The following is a 21929-nucleotide window of genomic DNA, read 5'->3' as shown; positions in this document are numbered from 1 at the left end:
CCACTAGCAGAAGGCAGGGGAGAGGTAATTTTTGCTAATATCCATTGCTAACCCTCAAGCTGAAGCTGGTCTACTGGATATCCCTGATGGGTGGGGTAGAAATAATAAAGTTGTTGTTGTTGCTGTTTTCTGCTTGACACAAGAATAAATCAGTAAACGTCCCCTTCTCCCCTTCTGCTGATGGGAACATTCCTTCTCCCCTTCTGCTGATGGGAACATTCTTTGCTCATGGGATGCTTCTTCCATCAGAAGCCTAGTTAAGAGCCAAACCACATTGTTTACCTGATGTATGTGTTAGAAATACTGCATTCTCAGAAATATTGTCAGTGTGGCACAGCAGTATGACTTCCAGCATTTGGAATGAATTAGTTCAGGGTGGTATTATGAACAATTTCAAGTTCATCTTCTAGATTCTTGGACCTTTCAGGCTTAAAGTGATCGTTGTTGGAAAGTAAATCAGACATGTTGCATTCCATTCTCTGTGTATGTTTTGAGGTCTTCTTGATATACAGTAATCTATACTCCATCACAGAGGCATGTAACCGTCTGAATGCTGAGGATCATTTGGATGAACTTGAATTGAACTGTGAATTGAATGTGAATCAAATGAGTTCATTTTGTAAAGAAATAAATGTGAACTGGAATGAGTTCCTTTTTGGGTGCATGCTGAACTAGAACGAGTTCCTTTTTAAAACTAACTTTCCAAGCCATGGGGTCTACGGACCTACCCTCATCTTATTCCATCTGCTCAAACAATGATTGTAAGCATACATATATGGAGAGCATCTTGCCCAAGTATCCTCCCAAACACGCCACTGCTACTTCTGCCATATATTCCTTACATATGACCATGAACTGTATCTTATCCCCTGCTCCATGTCTATCAGATGGAGGTATTAGTGGGATAGTAACAAAGGTGCAAAGCAAAATATGGTCTGGATCAGCTTTCCCTTTGCCTGGTGCCTTCCAGATGTTGCCGAACTCCAGCTCCCATCACCCCCCAGCCATCAAGGTCAGTGGTCAGGGATGGTGGGAGCTGGAATAAAACAACATCTGGAGGGCAGCAGGTCCGGGCAAGGTTGCTGTCAATAATAAAACTGTATGGACAATAAATCAGTGGCTGCTAGTACAGAGACAGCTCGGTGTGGCTGCATTCTGTTAATAAGGCTTCCATGTGCAGTTCAGTCACTAAGGGAGGGAGGGGAAAATAAGAGGAAATTCTTAATTCATAGGAGGAGAGCTACACGGACATCTCTCTACAAGTGGAGTATTGTCTTGTATGGAGTAATGTTGAAAGGTTCATAACATGGGGCTGGATCTAAGCCATAAAAAGAAACATGGAAAGTGAAACACCCCCTTTTCTCAGAATAATAACGTTTCCTATGTGTAGAGTAGCCTCTTTGTTCTAGCATAAATCCTGCATTCATTACCCTGTTGTGATCATATCTAGAAAATTTGAGTGACCCTGGGATGCTTTTGAAATTTTGGCTTGCAAAGGGGGAGGATTCCTTCTTTGTTGCATTTGAGGCCCTGAAGCACACCTAGACTGTAATTCTTTTCCTTTTTAGTGGCATTCCCTGTCGGGGAGCAGAACGGCTTCTTCCCCACACCTGAAATGTCCACTGCACTGCTACAACATTGATGCAAAACTATTCCCACCCCATTATGGGGAGATATCATTGGCACTAGTATAAAATAAACGTTGGGGGCCCCATCCTAACCCCCAAAGGGCCCTGAAAGAGTGCTGTTCTGTGGCATTGGTGTGTGTGTGATGAGCTCAAAAGTATTGTCATTAAAATGAAAGAATATCCTGCAATGATTTCTAACAGCTGCCAAGCTTGTTATAGCTGAGAACTGGGAAAATTTTAATGTGTGAAGATAAGTTAAGTATGGCATATAGGACAGTTAGCCAAGTTAAGTGATGTTATACTGAGAGATGGAAGACAAAAATAATTTTTTAAAAAATATGAGTGAACAATGCCCTTGACTTTTGGAAAAACAGATATAAGTATATATTGTTGGTAAAATACGACTCTGTTCAGATGAATGCATTCTACATACTACTGTATACAGTGGTACTTTGGTTTGCAACCGTTTTGGATTACAACCGTTTTGGATTACAACCACGTCAAACCCTGAAGTGTGTGTCCCTTTTTTGGATTTGCAACCCATTTTTTTTTTTTATTACAACCAATTTTTTTTTGGAGGCCCCACTGGCACAAGCGTGCCTTGGGTTACAACCTGTTTTGGTTTACAACCGGACCTCCAGAACAGATTATGGTTGTAAACCAAGGTATCACTGTATTTGTGTAGTTTTGACAGTCTGATATGGTAGTTTAATGTGTTTTTTGAAAGACTGAGAAAAAGTTTGCTCTAGATCATGGAAGGATGTAGTTAATCACTAAAACTACACATTTATTTCAGTGACTTACATAACAGATATTAAAGTTGTGAAGCAAAATGTTTCTCTTTTGCCTTCTTTAGCTGCCAAAATGTTTTGCTTTAGGAAGCTCCTGACTTGAAGGTCCTTTGGTAGCAGTGTTACAGGGACTGGGACTCTATAAATGAAATCCTTGGGTTTTCTGAGTCAGCATACTGTATAGCCTTGGACTGCAAAGAACCTTAGTGGCGCAAGTTGTGCCACAATGAATGCCAACACAGATTTCCTGGCTGGAGTGATAGCAGTGAGGTTCCATCAGCAAACACCTTCATAACTCTGGCTGGATTTGTGTTGTTTTAAAAAAACTGTAGAGTTTCTCCATATCTTGCTTTCCTAACAGGTATTATTATCAAAACAGCTATATACTGATGAATGTTTCATTAGGGTTCTATGTATTTATAGCACTTTACTTAGCAAAGAGTGATGGTACCAGCTATCTGAAAACAAATATCACACACAAACACAGCTTAAGTAGAACAACCTGCAGCAACAAAACCGGGGCAACAACCTGTCAAAATGCTTCTATTCCTAGATGATGGGATGGATATTGGTTAGCAAACTGAAATGTAAAGGGGTAAGAAATGAGCACTGCTGTTAAATATTTATGTGGACACCCACAGAAAACACGTTTTGTGATCCCTTCTCTTTCCTCTACAAGGGCTTTTTTTGTGAACAGAGGCATAAGAAGACTTCAAAGTGGTTCCGTGGGCTCAGATGAATGGCTGTCAACATCGTGGACAGGTGACGCCAGCTTCAAAGCCTCAAGTCCCTTTCAAGAGGTAGGCAGTGAATTAGCTGCCTGTGTTGGTTTTGCAATGGATGAACTGAACGGTTGTGTCCCCAGGGCTGTCCTGTGCTGCAAGTCACTCTGTGTTTTAAGGAGCAGTGTTCACTTGAGGAAAATCGAACTTCTTATTTAGTGACTTTTCATCCTCTCAAGACTGTGCTCATCTCGGAACTCAGCCACATTGAGCTAGTTCACAAAACTTGCTAAACCAAACCTTGACTTGGGGAGACAGTGCAAACCAACCACAAACAGTAGTGGTTAGTGGGGAGAGCGCTTAACCACCAATCCCAGCCAGTGGCGTAGTAAGGGGGGGTGCCAGAAGGGGCCATGGTGCTGGGCATGGATTTTGGAGGGGGTGCGAAGCAGGGGTCCCCCCACAGGCCTATCCCAGTGCTCCTCTCCCAGCATTGGAGGAACCAATGTTCATGGAAAGGACCATGGGTCGGGCTGTGCTGGGGGTGCTGGCATGGGGACGCTTGCTTCACACCCAAGTGCTGTCAACTGGCTGGGCTCCAGGTGGCAGCACCCTGCCCGGATCCCAGCCTTGCAAGGCTGCTGGGGGGGATGCATTGTGGGGACATGGCAGGCCATGCACCTGAGGGGCATGTGGCTGTTGCACCCTTTTTGACCCACCCTCCCGAGCCTTGCAAGGCCGCTCATGTAGGGTAGTTTGGGGACACAGCAACCATGCACCCTTCAATCCTATTTTGGCTTTTCAGAGTTTGCTTTTCCAATGTAAAGTTTGGTTCACCACATTCCCACAGCAGTTTGTGACTTTAAATCCCCCACAAAAAACCACATGAAAATCTGTCTGTATTTTAGCACACATTGCAAAGAATTTCCCTTAATACAATGTATTTTGATATTTTCACCAATATATTAATGTTTAGGCACATTTTCTCAGCATATATGCTTTTTTGTACACTTTTGGCGGGGGGGTGGAGAATTGCGCTGCAGGTTTTGGAGAAGTATGACTTCTGAAGGGTAAATCTGTTTGTATATTGTTTTGGAAACTGCAAATGACAGAGGTTCTCATTACAGTGCAAACAACACTAAATTTCTCCCTTATTCCTAGTGCACCCTTGGAACTTATCACTACTTGGAAGTGTGGGTTGAGTGTAAGCATATAAATGAACCTCAAGATGCAAAAAGGCTGGAAGTCGCCAACCCTAAACTAAACAACTGGCTATTTCACCACAGCCTTTTATTTCTTTGGTTTTGTTTGGCAGAGTGTGAAGGTGCCAGTGGGAGTGTCATTGGAAGAGGGAGCAGTCTGATGCTTTTGTGCCCCAGTTGGGAATCAAAGAGAAAATCTCTCAGGCTTCAGCTGCTTAAGAAGGCTTGACCTCTCTCTTCAAGACATTCACTGCATTGTCTCTCTCCACCCCCACTTTTTTCCTTTTTCTTTTCGGGAACACACAAGGAGAAACAGAATAAGCAGAGTGGATGCAACAAAGCGAGGACAATGAGCAGAGCAGAGTATACTCAATAAAGGAGTTGCAGTCTGAGGAGACCTCAAACAAACCTCCTGGCTTTTATTCTCCCACCCCCTTACAACAGTTCATTTGTTCTTAAGCGGGTTGCAGTTTTTATATGGACAGCAGCCAGTGTTTCTGGGACCCTTTACTATTGAGTCAAGCTGATACAAAACATATTAAAGCAGTCATCTTTCCTGTTTCCCTGTTTGGCTAGCAGAGTGCTTTGTGGCTTTTAATTCTTCTCTACCAAGTTGCTGCTAACTGCATTTATCTACACCCAGTGCTTTTTTTCTGGGAGGACGCAGGGGTACGTACACCCCTAAACATTTTGTGAATCTAAGTTTGGCCTCATTGAGGGTCAGTATTTCAATATGAGTAGGAAAAAGAGAGTACCCCTAAACATTTTTTAAGAGAAAAAGCACTGTCTACACCATTAAAAAATGGGACACATATTTGCATAGAATCTACTAATTTATATAGAGTTGCAAATTTAGAAATAATAGTTGATATCCCAATTAGTCATACTCAGAGTTGACTGAAATCAATTAACTTAAGCAACAAGTCTGTTAATTTTGAGTATGACAATTCCATGTCAACCAATTACTCTAATGTAAACAATTCTTATCTCTTATTAATTTATAGAACACCTATATTCCAAAATAGCTTCTAAGCTGTTTGGAACTATTTGACCAATAATAAAAATTCACAATAGCATTCCATTGGGGCATTAAAACATTCTCAATTAAAATATGCAATAAAACAAAAAGCACAGCAAATAAAAGAATAAAATCAGAAATAGAAAACCATATATCTCACCATGGTGGAAAAGACAGTAACCAGCTTGTCCAAGTGCCCAGCGCTGATTGATCACTTCAAAGCCCCTGCTTTCCCTTCTCATGGTTATTTTTAATTGAGGTCTGTCATCTGTAAATAATGGCATATTTATTTATTTCCTTTCCTTTATATGCCACCTTTATTTTCCAAGGATCTCAAGGTGGTGTATATGTTTTTTCTTCCTCCCCATTTCCTCCTCACAACAACCCTGTGAGCTAGGTTAGGCTAAGAGATGGATGGTGGCCCAAGGTCACCATCATGGCTGAGTGGGGATTCAAACCCTGGTCTCCTAGGTCATAGTCCAACACTCTAACCATTACTCCTAGTGCCCTCCAGATGTTGCTGGACTACAAGCCCTGTTCCCTCTATTGGCATGGCTGGCTGGAGCTGATGGGAATCAAAGTCACATCAAAGGCTACAGACCTCCCATCCTAGCCTTAAAGACTTGTAAAGGGAGGGGAGCTGCTACTGCAACCCACCATATGCATGTTGGTATATGTCTGGAGTGGCTCATCATTGGAGCTTTAGGCTTTTGGTGGAGTGACTCCAGTTAGTCAATGGCCATGCTGGCTGGGGTTGAAGGAAGTTGCCATTCCAGCAATCTCTGAAGCACCAGAGATGAGCCAACATTTGGACACAGCATTAGCAACCCCTTGTGTATATGATGCAAGCACAGTTGGGGGGCGGGGAAAGCTTATCTTTTGGTCTTTGAACATTAAGATAAATTGCTCACACTTGTAAAAGCTGAGGACATGCAGCAGTTAGCCAGCTTTCTTTTCCTGCCAGCCACCAGTGTTGGTTACTTAGCATAAAGAGATCCAAGACCTTGCTTTCTCTGTTTAGCATGATCGTTGACAGTGCCTCTCAAAAGCCTCCATCTTTTTAAATTCTAAATCCCTCTCTGATTTCTTATTGTTAGGGGATTAATGGGAATAAAAGACAAGCTCCACCTTTTCAATGCATTGGTATTGGCTCAGAATAGGAAGGGCAAGAGAAAAGGGGAGGGGAATCAGGATTTCAGTTTGCTTCTCTTTCTCTTTTCTAAATTCTGTAGTTAATGGCGTTGGCTTTAGAGTGTGCTAGGCCGGCAAGTTTGAATCTGGTTTTGGGGTACTCCTACCAGAATCTGTTTTGGAGGTGGGGGAGCAGGTCCCTCCTGAGGTTTTTGTGCAACACTCAGAGGATGCAGATTTCAAAAAGTACAAGACGCAAGCTAGTAGCCCATCCCTGCTGTGTTCTGTGGATTTGCCTTGCCTGTTGCAGAGGTCTGTCTCTTTACCCCCCTGTCGCTTTAAGGCTCATCATCAGCTTTGTAGCATGAAGGATCCTGCCAGAGGTAGGTATGCCTTTTCAACTTTTCAGGATGCTGGTTTTGTAATGGGTGTCCCCTTTAGGGGTACTTTCTTCTCCCAAGAGGCATCATTTGCATGCAGTGGCACAAGAAGCCTTGGTGATGCAAGAAGTTCACCAGACCAGTGACAGACAGTGTGTACAAAGGACTGTGAGCTGTGGTGGTGGGTGACTTGAGCACCCCTCCAAGCCGTTAAAATCAAAGCTCACACGGCAAGGAGCCCTGGTGGTGCTGGGTGGGGGAGGGGGCCGGTTGCTGTGGCAACCGAGGCCTTTGAAATGGCCTGGGCCTCAAACTTTACTCCACTCAGTTAACTTTCTGTCAGGTTCCCAAACAGACACAACCAAAAGGTGGTTCTCTCAACAACTTCTTTTAGGAAAAGTTAAGAGAATTTCCCTCCAAAACGCAACCAACCTCTTCAAGGGATATCACCACAGAGCTGTTAGTAGGCTGAGAGGGTCCTAAAGAGCTGTTTGGCTTTGTTAGTTTACAAGTCATATTTTTTCGGCCTACAGCTCAATCTTCCTGCTTAACTAATTAGGGAAGAGGATGGGGGACCATTTTTTTCCCTTGCATGTCCCTGCCTTTCTTAGAAGCCTTTGGCATTGTGTTTAGGGGACCATGCTGTTTAATCGGCAGGTTTCAAAAATGAAAAGCCCACAAAACCTGCTACGGGGGTGGCTATAGTGTGTGTAATGTGAGCAGGAGCTGAAGTGATTTAAAAATGGTTGAATGAGGGAGTGGGATCAGCTGAGGTTGAAACCAGCGGGAAAAGGAAGCTAAGAAGAGTCACAGAGTCATCATGGAAGAGATCTGGCCACTGCCGTTTTTGTGCAATATGTCGTTTGCAAGCAGCCCACTGGTAAGCAAAGCTTGTTCCTTCTAATCCAGTCTCCGCGGACCATTTGCAATCTTGAAAATACTGTGCTGGGCTCTGCGCCTGATGTACCCGCTTCCGCTCCTAGGCAGGACAATGGCAGAATCTGGGTCCTGCTCAGAAGATGTCCTTCTCAAACAATGTTTGAGAGAGTGGGACTGTGCATGCTTGCCCTGCATCCCAGCCATCCTGTCCTCTGCTGGCCTTCCTGTCAAATGTACATGGGCATCGTCAGGGCTCCCTCAGTGAACCACACCATGGATTTGTCAGGGCTTGCCCAAGACATAGTTCTGCCTGAGGCAGGAGCAAACCATTTCATGTGTGCAGAAACTGATTGGACTGGTGATTGAATGTTGCTTCGGCAACGGGATATGAGAAGCATCCATACCAAACGTTTAAAGTACATGACTTTTTCCTGAAGAATCTTGGAAGCTGCAGTTTTACCTACGGCAGAGCTATAATTCCCAGCATCCTTAACAAACTGCAGTTCCCAGGATTCTCTGGGGGCGGGGGGAAGCCATGTGTTTTAAATGTGTGTGAAATGTATGGTGTAGATGTGACCTAAGTGCCCTTTGGTGCACCTGAGGGCAGCAGGCTAGTATGGAAGGCCACACAGCTCTGATCTCTAATGGAAAGGAATGGCTCAGGAGATATGACTGGGTGCTGCCCCTGGGTATCTGGGGCAATTGCCTCTCTCTGCCTGGGTGACAATATTGTTCCAAGGATATTGTGTAGTGTTTGCTCCTCTAAGTATTCAAAGCTCTATGCTCCAGTGCGAACCTACTATGGTTGATCATGTAGCCAGATTTTTCTGAGAGAGGAAGAAGGGGCGAGGGACAGCCTCTCTACTTGCTGATTTTCCTGGCAGGGCAAAAAAGTTTGTGGGGCAGGGTTACCTGCTAAATTTTATATTACCTCTATTTAGTAATTTGGTATTTTGCTTTAGAAAACGTGCTTGATACCGGAAACAGTTTGGGGTGTGTGTGTTTGAAAAAAAGTTACTGTTATAATAAGCATTTAGCACAGCCTTTCTCAACCTGTGGGTCCCTAGATGTTGTTGAACTACAACTCCCATCACCCCTAGCTAGCAAAGCCAGAGCTCAGGGATGATGGGAGCTGTAGTCCAACAACATCTGGGGACCCACAGGTTGAGAACCACTGATTTTAGCACAGTTTTAGGAAGAACGTAAATCTTGGTATTGTGGATAGGGCCTGACATTTAGGACTTGTGGCTCCTTGAAATGCCATAAGAGCTAGCTGCTTTGCATACTGTTGCCACAAACAGGGATTTTGTGGCACATGAGCTGTAGTTGTACAGTTGTACAGAAACAAGCGGTCACAGATGGGAAGTCCCTCTCTCAAACACTAGCAGATTTCAGGCAGCCACCACAATCATGTGCACTTGTCACTAGGTCAGAGGTACCAATGCTTCTGAACTAGTTGCTGGAAGTGGCAGGAGGGGAGAATGCTCTTATGCTTAGGTCCTCTTTGCTGGTTTCCCACAGGTACATATCTGGTTGGCCCCTGTGAGAACAGGATGCTGGACTAGATGGGCCACCTTCTGAGGTATGGACTATTGGAAAAGGGGTCATAGCTTGGTGGCGGAGCATCTACTTTGCATACAGATGGTCTCAGCTTCAGTCTTCAGGTACGACTGGGAGAGACCCTTGTATGAAGCCCTGGAGAGCTGCTGCTACCCACTGTATACAATGGACCAATGGGCTGACAGCTGATATAAGACAGCTCCCTATGTTCCTATGTAGGAACATAGATTGATTCACTACAAGTGCAATGCTGCTCTCTGATCAAAGGGTTAACCCATGAACCAATTAAGCTCAGACCACAGGAGGCTGTGAGGTGAGGATTCAGTGGGAAACATTAGCAGCCCAAATCCATACACATGCACTTGGGATGGGAGAGATCTCACAGAGTAAACATGGGTTGAATGGAATAGACATTATCTTCCAGTTCCACATTTGCACAACAAACCACACAAAAGCTTGAGTGACAATTTTTTTGACTACATTTTGCTTAGGCTTCTGCCAGTTTATGCCCTTCTGCAGTAGTCTCACGTTCCACCCTGTTGAATCCTGTTTGTTTTATTTTATTTCGACATGTTTATCCTGCCCAATCATCCGTCACCTCTGGGCATCTCACACATGAAAAAAATATAATACAATAATAAAAGTAAGAGAATCATTATATAAAAGCAGCACAAAATTTGCAAAAGCCGTGAGAAAAACGTACAATAGCAAAAAATAAAAAAATCAGTGTAACAGTGCTAATAAATATATACACATAGAATAGTAGATTTGAAAGGCACCCCAAGGGTCATCTAGACCAACTCCTGCAATATATATATTAAAGGGAAATAGAATAGATCTATGTCCTCAGATATCTTGCATTGTAGTGATTCAATTCCCAAAGGAAGAGAATAATGTTTAGAAGAAATATATAAAATTTATTTATATATGAAAAGGACTAGTGAATGCTTTTAATTTACTTGAACCCTGCTGAGGCCTGTTTGTGTGGCGTGCAGGGAGTTAGGCTGCCAAAGGGATGTCTAATTATCATGTCCACAGGCCAGCTAGTCCAAAGCACCTGCTCTTCTGTGCTTTTTTTACATTACAAAGTAATCAGAACATTGGCGCCGTCCATCTCTGCAAAACAAAAAGCATCTTGAAGCAGTTTTGATGGAAAGCGACACAACCCATTACAAAATCAGTAGCCATAAGGTAAGAAATCTTATTGTGCAATGGGAAACAAATCTTCAACTGATTTTCAGGAAAACAAAATGATTTTCAGGAAAACAAAATCTTCAGCTGATTTTCAGGAAAACAAAATGAGACCTAGTTAAATGAAAAAGAGAATAATCCCAGTGTCTCTCTCTCTGTGTGCTTTTTTTTAAAATATTTTTTTAAAAAGAATACAAAGAGGGATTGGTTTTTAATTCTTCAGGTTGTAAGGGGGATCACTAAACCATCAAAAAAAGAGAGGGCAAAGGAAGGAGCAGATTTGCAAAACAGCAACGACCAGCTTGTATTCATTTATGTCTGTAGGTGCTAATTTAGAAATAATTACTTCAGTTTAAATAGAATGTAATACAGAGCTTTCCTGGCGGTTGTGTGCCTGCACAGTCTGCTGTCCAGCTTAAAATTGTGGTTCTTTAACTTTAAATGGGATTTGGACTGGACAGAGCCCTTCAAACAGAGTACCATCCTCTGTAAAGTGGCCATTCTGTGTGAAGGAGACTTGTTTTCTAGATGAGCCTACCTAATTTACACTTTTCGAAACAAGGTGCAAGCTGAAACATAACCACCCTTCAAAATTCACTCTTCTCCAGATTTTGCGATGCATTTCTCCAGCTAAGTAATATGTACAAAAATGCATATACTAAAGTGTGCTGAAAATGCATTATGTACAGCTGAAAATAGCATACAAAAATGCTTCATATTAGGGCATGTTGCTTTGCAAAATTGTTTATATGAGGCAAAATTGAACAGAAAAATGCATATTAGAAGAAATTTGCGGTAAAGTGCTGATGAATATTAATGAGGACTTTAAAAATGCTAACTGATGTGGTAATGTGTAAAATTAAACATAAGGTTGGCAAAATGAGAAAGAGAAACAGAGAGAAACCAAAACTGACAGATCTGCTCATTCCCATAGTGGTCCCCTCCCCTCCTTATTTATGGGGCATTGTTTATCCTGCATCTCTGTAGCAGCAAAGCTCAAGTTTCACAGCTGTGCTTAAGCCTGGGAACCGAGGCAGGATACCTTTGGTAATACAAAAACTATTCTGCTGTTGCACTTTGTTGCCCCTGGATGTTGAGCTTTGTGGTTTGGTCAGAAACATCCCTTTGTTCTTGGTGTCCTTCCCCCGCCCCCGTTGTTTCCCATTCCATAAATAACCAGACATTTTACGGTTTGGAAAGTGATAGGTAAATGGACTGAAAAGCATAGGATGAATGAGTGATTAATGCGAAGATGTGTAAACACCTGCAAGCGAATCAAGGTGAATGCAGGATGAATGTTCTTTGCTGAATAAATTGGAATGAATGCTCAATAAGTACCAAACATAGTGTAACCACCGCATAAGCATTGTGCAAGCAAATCAGGATGGATGCTGAATAATAAAGGTCCTCTGGAGGGGCCCTGTGTTTGTTGCTCTTTAAGGTTAACTCCCCCCCCCTTGGTGCCACAGCTGTGTGGCATTCCTTTTCACTGGCAATGTTGCTAACTGTTTTAATAGATTAATCTCCAGTTGATCTCTATATATTTAATGGACATTACTAATAACCCAAAAGTGCAGTAGCATGGTATTTACATCGTACCATATAAAAAGCAAACTGAAAAAACTGACCACAGACTGCTATCTTCTGTGCCCAGTATTTGCTTTTTCTCTCATGCAGCTGTGATGCAGAATCACATGGACTGAGAAAGCCATAGGCAGCATATCCTGGTAAGTGAACACTGTGGATTTGTGCTCCTGGTAATAGTGGAACCCAATTCCCAGGCTCTTGGTGTCAGGGGTACCAATTTGAATAAAATATTATGGGGGTGCAGGTAAGTCCCGCCCTACATAATTAATCACATGGTGCAGTGTACACACACCATTTGAATGGGAATGCCCATCAACTTCGCACAGGCCCAGCCCCCTCAAATATTTTATTGTGGGGGCCGAAGCCCCAACAGCCCCTAGGAGTTGGTTCCTTCACAATGTTATCTTCAAAAGAGCTGTATCTTTGTTTTTTGTTTTTTTAATAAATTTTTATTGATTTTCCAACACAAATTAAGAACAAAACAATACACAATACTTGAACAAACAAACATATACACATGTATAATTTCAAAACCTCTTTTTCATAGACCTTACTTCCCGGACTTCCCCATGCCTCCCCTTTTCTGCATCTCTATTTTAATATTTCCTCAGCAACCCCTCAATTAACTAATTACTCATTTTCTTTTTTGCCTTCTTCTCTTACTTAACCGATTACAGCTGTAATTCTATATTTTCCATTCCCTTGACATTTTAGCACTCATTAATTTTACAACAGTTCTTAAGATATATTTTAAGTTTCTTCCAATCTTCTTCCGCCGTCTCTTTTCCTTGGTCACGGATTCTGCCAGTCATCTCCGCCAGTCCCATATAGTCAATCACCTTCGTCTGCCATTCTTCCAGCGTGGGTAGTTCTTGTGTCTTCCAATACTTTGCTAAGAGAATCCTTGCTGCTGTGGTAGCATACATAAAAAACGTCCTATCCTTCCTTGACACCAATTGGCCGACCATGCCCAGGAGAAAAGCCTCTGGTTTCTTGTGAAAGGTACATTTAAGGACCTTCTTAATTTCATTATAGATCATTTCCCAAAAGGCCTTAATCCTCGGGCACGTCCACCAAAGGTGATAGAAGGTACCTTCAGTCTCATTACATTTCCAACATTTGTTATTGGGCAGATGATAAATTTTTGCAAGCTTGGCTGGGGTCATGTACCACCTATAAATCATTTTCATAATATTTTCTCTTAAGGCATTACATCAAAACAGCTGTATCTTTGAAGTAGGTTAGTTTTGAGAGGCAAGCAACTGGCATAAATCTTATACTAAGCTACCTTACAGGGATCACCAAGTATGCTTTGTGAATTTGAACTGAGTATGCCTAGTATAAGGGCACTTCCATTCAACCTGTTCATTGAGCATTCATCCTGATTTGTTTGCAGGGAGGTACATGGCTGTTGTGTCAAAACAAGTGTTATCCCCAGGTTGCAAGAAGAACATTATTGGTGCAAGTGGTTAGCCTCCCCTAGGGTGCCAAATAGCCTGGCACTAGCTCATTTTTGCTGTTCGCTCACTCAAGGTAGCACCATGGGTGCCTTTGAGAGGACAAGAAGCAACAGAAAACAACCCCTCTGGACGTGATGGGTGTCATTTTACTACACACAGAGAAAACTACAAACCTATCTGTGGAGAAATGCTGTGTATAGGGCTGTCTAAATTTCATGCTTTGAAAAAGATTTTCATGGCTTCTGTTGATGTCAGAGTGTAACTGTCAAAGTTCAAGGCCTTGTGCTGTTTCTATGTTGCAGGCCTAGCTACTTGCCTTGGTGGTAGAAAGCAGAGACAGACAGACAGACAAATGGTCACTGCTAATATTTATATCCCGCACTTCCCAGTAAATTTCCCCATCATTTTCTTTACTTCAAAAGTTTTGATCTTTTGGGGAAGTGGATTTGTTGTGCAAGACCTGTCAATCGGCTATAACTGCACAACCTGAATTTGTGGCTGAATTCCACTCCAAAATACCAACTGCCCATAGTCCCAAGGTTCTTCCCACCATGCTCCACTAGCAGAATGATGTGTATTCATATTCCGTTATAAGCGCCAATCTTGGTGCCCCACTGTGAAATACTTATGCTCCTAGCTGAAGGTTCTCAAGGTCAAAAATGCCCTTTTATGCCTCAGAATACCAGTTGTGGGAAACTGCAGATGGGCAGAGTGCTGTTGCACTCATGCCCTGCTTGCAGACTTCCTACAAGTATCTGGTGACCAGTGTGAGAACAGGATGCTTGGCTAGATGGGCCAATAGCTTGATCCAGCAACCTCGTCTTATGTTCTTACATTACATTGACAGCTGTAAATAAATTACCAACAATTTCGAAGGAGACGTCCTTTAAGGGTGCAGCCCTAAATACAGTTACTGGAAAGTAAGCATCAGTGGACACAATGGGGTTTACTTCCAACTACACTATTAAAGTTCTGCAGGAATATTGGGAAGTATTTTTCATTAGCTTGGGTTTTACTGTCATGGCTGATCAGTTTACCACTGGGTGCCTCTTTACATCATTACTTCTTAAGCAAGCTGAATATACACAAATGCCTCTTTTAGTGAGCCAGCCATTAAAAGAGGGGATTTTGTTTTGCATCCTTAAAGTCACTTTCTGCTGCACCAGGCTGCAGAGCTGTGTTGTGACACAAGACCTTTGTTCCAAGCTATTAAAAACTTCCTTTCAGTGCTAATTGCTAAATTCTGGCTCTCTGACAGGTTTCTCCCACCGCACCCCAGCTTCAAATGTGTCAATTGTAAATTGTAGAGCCCACAATGAGTTTTTTCTTTAAAAAAGCTTCCTGTTTGGAAGAATGAATATCATATTGTTCAGAATTTATCTGCCACACAAACGTACATTTTAGTGGTGAATGATTGCACTCAATATTTGATTATATTTCAAATATAGGTAACCTCAATTGCAGATAAAGATTGGATTTCATAGGGCTTCCCTTTTTTTAATCTCACCTGCCATGCACACCTTCAGAAAGATTTTGGATGCTAATTCAAGGGTGGGAAACCTCAGGCCTTGGAGCCAAATATAGCCTTCCAGGCACCTCTGTCCAGTCCTCGGACTCTCCCAAAGCCCCACCCCTCACTGGTCTCAAAGGTGGATTTAGGTGCAGTGTGACCAGTTTCCCTGCACAGGGTGCCAAGCCAAAGGGTTGCCTTCCTGCCTCCTTTCCAAAGCCTAGTAAGCTCTTGCTTTGGAAAGGAGGTGTGAGAGGTCTCAGAGTCCTGTAGCCAAAACTAAAAGTAGTAGTAGTAGTAGTAGTAGTAGTAGTAGTAATAATAATAATAATAATAATAATAATAATTTATTATTTATACCCTGCCCATCTGGCTGGGTTTCCCCAGCCACTCTGGGCGACTTCCAGCAGAATATTAAAATACAATGATTCATCAAATATTAAAAGCTTCCCTAAACAGGGCTGCCTTCAGATGTCTTCTAAAAGTCTGATAGTTGTTTATTTATTTACAAGTAACAAGGTGACAAGTTACTAGTGACTAGTAGCAAGGGCCCAGTGAGGAATGTAAGATCTCTGTGTTCTGTTCAACAATATGCTTGCTGCCATATACATGCCCTTCCTCCAGACACACCAAACCTGACTCATCATATCAACAGGCATTCCCCTAGTTTATTTAGAACAGATAACATGGTAAATGATGCAGTTGCTTCCCAGAGATTCAGAGCAAATATTGGTTCAGCACAAATACATCTCCCTCTTATTTACTTAATCTAGCATATGTTTTGCGCTCCTCCTCCCTTAATTAAACATGCGCTGATTGCCAAGGAAAGGCAAGCTTCCTAGAGCAAATGTGTTAAACCATTTGAATTCTAGTATGCTACCTAATTACTCTATGTGTTACTTACAAGTATGGCTGTTCAGTCTGAGAGACAGGTGGAGAGTAAATGGGATGTAAGAGATTTAGTAGATTGTTTAGTATATAAATACTGTGATGCTCTCTGCGGTAATGAAAATGGTTTTCTGTTGTGAAAGCAATATTGTTCATCTGTATCTTCCTCTGGAGTCTGATCATAGCAATTAGAAATCAGGAACCTTTTTTTTAACCTTTTACATTGCTAATACAAAAACGTACTACATGAAATAAAAGAACAGAAAGAAAAGAAGAAAACATTAGTACAATTTTCATTAATTCAACAGTACAAAAGAAAAATACAGGACATTTTTGGTGTGTGTGTGTGTGTGTGTGTGTGTGTGTGTGTGTGTATTTTTTCAAAGCTACTTTAATTCTTTTAGAATTAAATGAATCAAATACATAGCATCAGAACACCCACAGCAATGAGTGTGGGTTTCTGTTTTCTCTTGCGTTCTCACTACAATGTATAATATAAATAATCAATTTCTTGATAAAATGGTTGTAATCCCGAAATCAGGAACTTTTAAAACGTAGTTAGTAACCAGTTTTAAAACACACATACAGAGCCAGTCTTAGATGAAAATGCACTTATGAATGGTGTTGACTGAAATATGATTATTAAAATCATATTTCAGTATTAAGATAGGATAATATTGATTATTCAAAAGGCATATTCTGTTGCTTATTTGGAGTCCTAGTCTCCATTTAAAACACCTAATTTCCTTCTTCCCAAGTTGTGAAATGCTCCTCTTTTACAAACATGTGATTTGATGATTAATGAAGTAGTAATAAGCACGCGGGTGGCGCTGTGGGTTAAACCACAGAACCTAGGACTTGTCGATCAGAAGGTCGGCGGTTCGAATCCCCGCGACGGAGTGAGCTCCCGTTGCTCGGTCCCTGCTCCTGCCAACCTAGCAGTTCGAAAGCATGTCAAAGTGCAAGTAGATAAATAGGTACTGCTCCGGCAGGAAGGTAAACAGCGTTTCCGTGCGCTGCTGTGGTTTGCCAGAAGCGGCTTAGTCATGCTGGCCACATGACCCAGAAGCTGTATGCTGGCTCCCTCGGCCAGTAAAGCGAGATGAGCGCCGCAACCCCAGAGTCGGCAACGACTGGACCTAATGGTCAGGGGTCCCTTTACCTTTACCTTTAATAAGGATTTGACCTTTTTTGTTTTGTTTTACTCGAATTTCAACTGCTTTTCAATATGAATCCAGAGTTTAATTAGTAAACTTTTAGAAATCTGTCTGAATTTTTGCTTGACTCTATTAGCTGTGACAGTTCACACAACAACAACAACAACAACAACCCTTTGCATGAAAGCAGATGGCTCAGTGCACAGATGCTAGGAGACAGGGAAGCTGAATTAGAGCCTGCATCTGGTTAAATATTTGCAGACAAAAAACACCTGACATGTGTCAGCATACTGTTCAGGCTGTCAAACCAAAGGGGCTTAGCCCTCATGAACATGAGTCCATGCAATGAAAATTAAAAAAACAAAACAAGCTGGTCAAGGGGTGAGGATGGATGTACAACTCTTCCCCCCCACCCCAGTCTTACTGGTGCTAATAGCTTGGATTGAACTTAAAAAGTTGTGTTGCTTCAGAACAAGAAAATCCTTAATAAAAACAGTTCAGAAAGTCATCATTTAAACAAATTCTAATTAATTTAAAGTAGGGGGTGTTATATCCCATTATCTGTAATTTGTTCCCTCGGCTTGTGTTGAGTGGGAGGTTGTGGATTCCCCTTCGTTGGAGATTTTTGAGCAGAGGCTGGATGGCCATCTGTCTTGGATGTTTTAGTCAGGATTCCTGCATTGCAGGGTATTGGACGTGATGACCCTCAGGGTCCTTTCCAACTCTACAATTCTGTGATGATTGTTAATGCTCTTACATGCCTTTAGCAACTTGAACTTCAAGATCCAACAGTATCCTTCTGTTCTTTGATATTAGTGATTTCCCTTGCCCGACAGCAATTTCAGAAGTTTGTGGGAGGGATGGAACCTTTTTTTTTTTTAACCATGGATGGAGACCCCCATCAGCCCTGCTTGCCCACCCATTGCCTTCTAAGTTTCCTACACTCCATCTGCACTTTTGAACTGAGGATCACAAATAAATTAAAGGGAAGCCATTCGTTCCTCTTTCTATGGGCTCAGCTCAGGACGTATATCAACTAAGTCAATTGACTGTATTAATGTTAGTTTTCCCCATCCCCCCTTATTAGTTTTACTGATTCAATTATTTTCCCCCAATTCATTTTGCTGATAGTAATGTTCGTCTAAAGTTTAATTGTAATGCATAATGTATGTTGAATTAGCTTTTGCTAGTTTTAAGCTCCAGGAAAGAAATGTTTTGCCTTCTGAGATGAAATCATGTTCAGCTAATTGAAGGTTTTTCTCACTTCATTTAGCTGTTAAACCCTAGCATATGGGCTTTGATCGGCTTTCATATTCAGACAGGCTGGTGGAGGGAGGGTAGAGTGCAAGGGGAGTACAGTAAGAGAGATGCATCACACAAATCTAGACAGTATGCTCTGTAATGTGAGCTAAATGCTATGTAAGCACCACTGAAATCAGCAAACCATCATCTAACTCCCCTCTCCGAAATTTGCTTTGCTTACCATCTAGCCTGATAAATACTTCTGGGGAACTCAAAATATTGCATACTACTTCGTGATAGTTGGGTTGTCCTAACAGAGGTATTGTCCTAATACGGATTTTGGGGTTGCTGTTTTTTTACTTATAGACCACATGGTTACCTTTTACTTTTGAAATGAGTGAGATATGTTTAGCCACATAGGATGCTGCCTTATACTGAGCCAGACCATTAATCCAGCTATCTTAGAATAATCTGACTCTAAACTGACCAACAGCATCTTTCCCAAGTTCCAAGCAGGAGTTATTCTTACGCCCACCTGAAGATGTTGGAGATTGCACCTTGGAGCGCCTGCATGTAAAACAGATGCTCTGCCACTGAGCTGTGGCATTTCTGCTTCTAATGTTTGCTTCAGAGTAATTATAGATGGCATCAGACGACACGTATATTGTTTTCATACGTTAATAGAGAAGAACTGTGGCACTTGCACTGTATAGTGCAGCAAAATTGTCCAGCGGATTAACTATTAAATAGGTTTCACTGAATTTGCTAATGAAAAGTAAATTTTGAACCCAATTTAAAGTGCTAGTTCTAACCTTTAAAACCCTAGGCAAGCCTTCGCCAACTTAGCTGTGCTAACTGGGGCTGATGGAAGTTGTAGTCCAAAACACTTGGAGGACACCAGATTGAAGTCAGCCTTAAATAGCTTGGGGCAAGCGTGGAAGACCACCGGGGGCAGTGTGCCCTGTTTCACTGCTTGAGGCGAAATGGGAAGTCCTGACCTGCCGCTGATTTGGGGTGAGATCACACTAATATTGTACAAGATGTCATGCATGACTTCAGCGAGATCTTGATGGAAATTGTCGCAATCTCACCCAAAATCAGCACCGATACCAGCACTGCTTCTCTGTCAGTAGTGGGGCAGGCAGGGCACCCATGGGAGCCCTGCCTTGGGGCCTCTCGCTGCCTGAGTTGGCAGCCTCACCCTGCCTAATAGCTGTGCCGGCCCTGAAGACCACACCTCCCATATGATGTACCTACCAAAGCTTTGAATCTTCGAGGTCCCTGCTCTGAGGACCTTTGCTGAATGAAGTGTGATGGGTGTCCACATCCGAACAGTGATGGGTAATTGCTGGTTGTAGCACATGCTTCTCTCTTGTTTCTTGCTCCTAAAGACATGATGATGTTTGCTGCCCAAGTACTGGCACAGAGAGCAGGGAGTCCCCTTTTCTGAATCACTGTGACGAGGTTCTCTTTTTCCAAAATCTAGCAAGGCAAAATCCTTCTCAGTTACTCTCATAATGCTTCTGGGGAAACCGTCAAGTCCTGAGGGAAATTCTCTTCTTGGTACAGAGTAACCCAGCAAGAGCAAACATGTGTGCTGGCTGCACCAGGTGGCTGCCAGGTCAACTTACAAGCATTTGTACCAGAGACTAGATTGGCTGTGCTACTATGACCTTGATTCTTCCAGTGCACTGAAAACTAAGCATGACAGATGAGCATAACCCGTACACTCATGCAGGCATGCTTTTGCTATTGAGAATATACAGAGCCTAGGGCTTGCCGATCAGAAGGTTGGTGGTTCGAATCCCCGTGACGGGGTGACCTCCCGTTGTTCGGTCCCAGCTCCTGCCCACCTAGCAGTTCGAAAGCACGTCGAAGTGCAAGTAGATAAATAGGTACCGCTCCAGTGGGAAGGTAAACGGCGTTTCTGTGCGCTGCTCTGGTTCGCCAGAAGCGGCTTAGTCATGCTGGCTACGTGACCTGGGAGCTGTCTGCGGACAAGCTCCGGCTCCCTCAGCCAGTAAAGCAAGATGAGTGCTGCAACCCCAGAGTTGTCCCCGACTGCGCTTAACGGTCAGGGGTCCCTTTACCTTTACCCTTGTTTTTGCAGTCAGCTTCCTGCTGTCTTGGGATGGGCAATAGACGGTCAATAGATGCAACAATAGGAAAGAAACGGTAACTTTCAAAGGAAAAGATGTTAACAAAGCCTTTTAGGATGAAATGCTCCCAAGTGCCATGACTATTGCTTTTGGAAGTTCATTCAGTATTTCCCTTCTAGTGCCTAGGAGTTTCCAACCATAGGCCACCATGATTTTGTTTTAAAGCTTCTATCCCTACCATACATTTAGCAGTTGAAATGTGTTGCTTCAGGTATATGAAAAGTAACAGCTCGCTGCTGAAGTCTTTATCTACCTAAATCAAACGGTGGTGCTACATCTGCTGATTTCAGAGAGTTAGGACTGCACACTCAAGAATGTAATTAATCAGAACATTATCTGAGAATCTGACCGGCCTCCTGGGTGCAGAACAGTTGGTTGGATTGGCAGAGGAAGTAGCTGCTTTGTTGATCTCAGAGACTATACTAAGGAGATAAAGTAATAACTTTAATTGACCAGCTTTTGCTGGTTTAGGGTTATGTATGCTTTGGAGTTACAACAGGATTTGCTCACAGTAGAGTATTGATTCTAGCAATTCAGACTTGAATTTTTTATGTTATCTCTCAAAGTATATGAACATAAGAAGCTGTCTTGCACGACAGTTGCACTCAAACATCACTTTATTCCATCTTCCCAACGTTTCCTTACCAGTTTTGCATTTTGTGGAATTTCCCCCCTTGATGAAAAATCTGCTTCTTGAAATCTTGTGGAAGTTTAGCGCTCATATTGGTTCTAGGAAAAAAATGTTTCCAGTCTCGGAAAATCACCTGACTTATGCACTGTAAGTTTCCTGTGGTTTGCATGGAATATCCCCCGCCCTGCCCCGCCCTGCCCAAACCGTGTTAACATGACAACATTTCAGACACTAGTTTGGCACAATATGCTGTGAATTCTGTGAGCATAAGCACACGTGTGCTGAAAGGGTGAAGTGGCGACATGTCTGATGACATGAGTAAGGCCAAAATAACCTGCATTGGGAACAAAATGGGGAACCATATCTATAGACAAAAGACATCTGCCATTGATTTGCCGTCTGCTGTATCTCTTTATGTGCTACAGATAAGCCTGTAGCTGAAGCTGTTGAGCGACAGCTAAATAGAGTGGGAGTCTGTCAGATCACAGTGTAGCACAGACTTCTTTTGAGCAAAGAAAGCTCCATGGAGGAGGTATCTCAGGTGATTAAAAAGCTCAAGAATTAGAAATCTGTGAGGCCAGATGGTTTTGTGGGGGATTTCTATTAGAGAGGGAGAGAGAGACCTGCTGATCGTTTATCTAATGAACTTCTTGAAAAGCATACTGGCTTTGGGGGTACCTCCAGATTTGTGGAAGGCTTCAGGATTAATGGTGATATCCAAGCCTGGAAAGAACAGAGGGTGGTTGAGTCAAACAGGGTGATTGCATTAGTGCAGAAGTTCATGACCTGTCAT

The 21929-nt window shown here is 42.5% G+C and overlaps 1 protein-coding gene across 2 annotated transcripts in view; it reads left to right on the top strand.

Moving 5' to 3' along the window:
• The first annotated feature begins 6583 nt into the window (after positions 1 to 6583).
• SPATA13 (spermatogenesis associated 13) overlaps positions 6584 to 21929 on the top strand; it is a 161031-nt gene continuing 145685 nt past the window's right edge. The window contains exon 1 of one of the 2 annotated variants that reach the window (XM_077927083.1): positions 6584 to 6875. Coding sequence is in view for 1 of the 2 variants with exons in the window: in XM_077927078.1 (XP_077783204.1) it covers positions 7693 to 7752 (60 nt within the window). In the remaining variant the exon portion in view is untranslated. Of the gene's footprint in view, positions 6876 to 7330; positions 7753 to 21929 lie in introns of those variants that run through there. The other variant, XM_077927078.1, reaches the window with a different exon arrangement.

Source organism: Podarcis muralis, chromosome 4 (genome assembly GCF_964188315.1).
Source record: "Podarcis muralis chromosome 4, rPodMur119.hap1.1, whole genome shotgun sequence".
Taxonomy (NCBI): domain Eukaryota; kingdom Metazoa; phylum Chordata; class Lepidosauria; order Squamata; family Lacertidae; genus Podarcis; species Podarcis muralis.
This window is presented reverse-complemented; position numbering and strand designations above follow the sequence as displayed.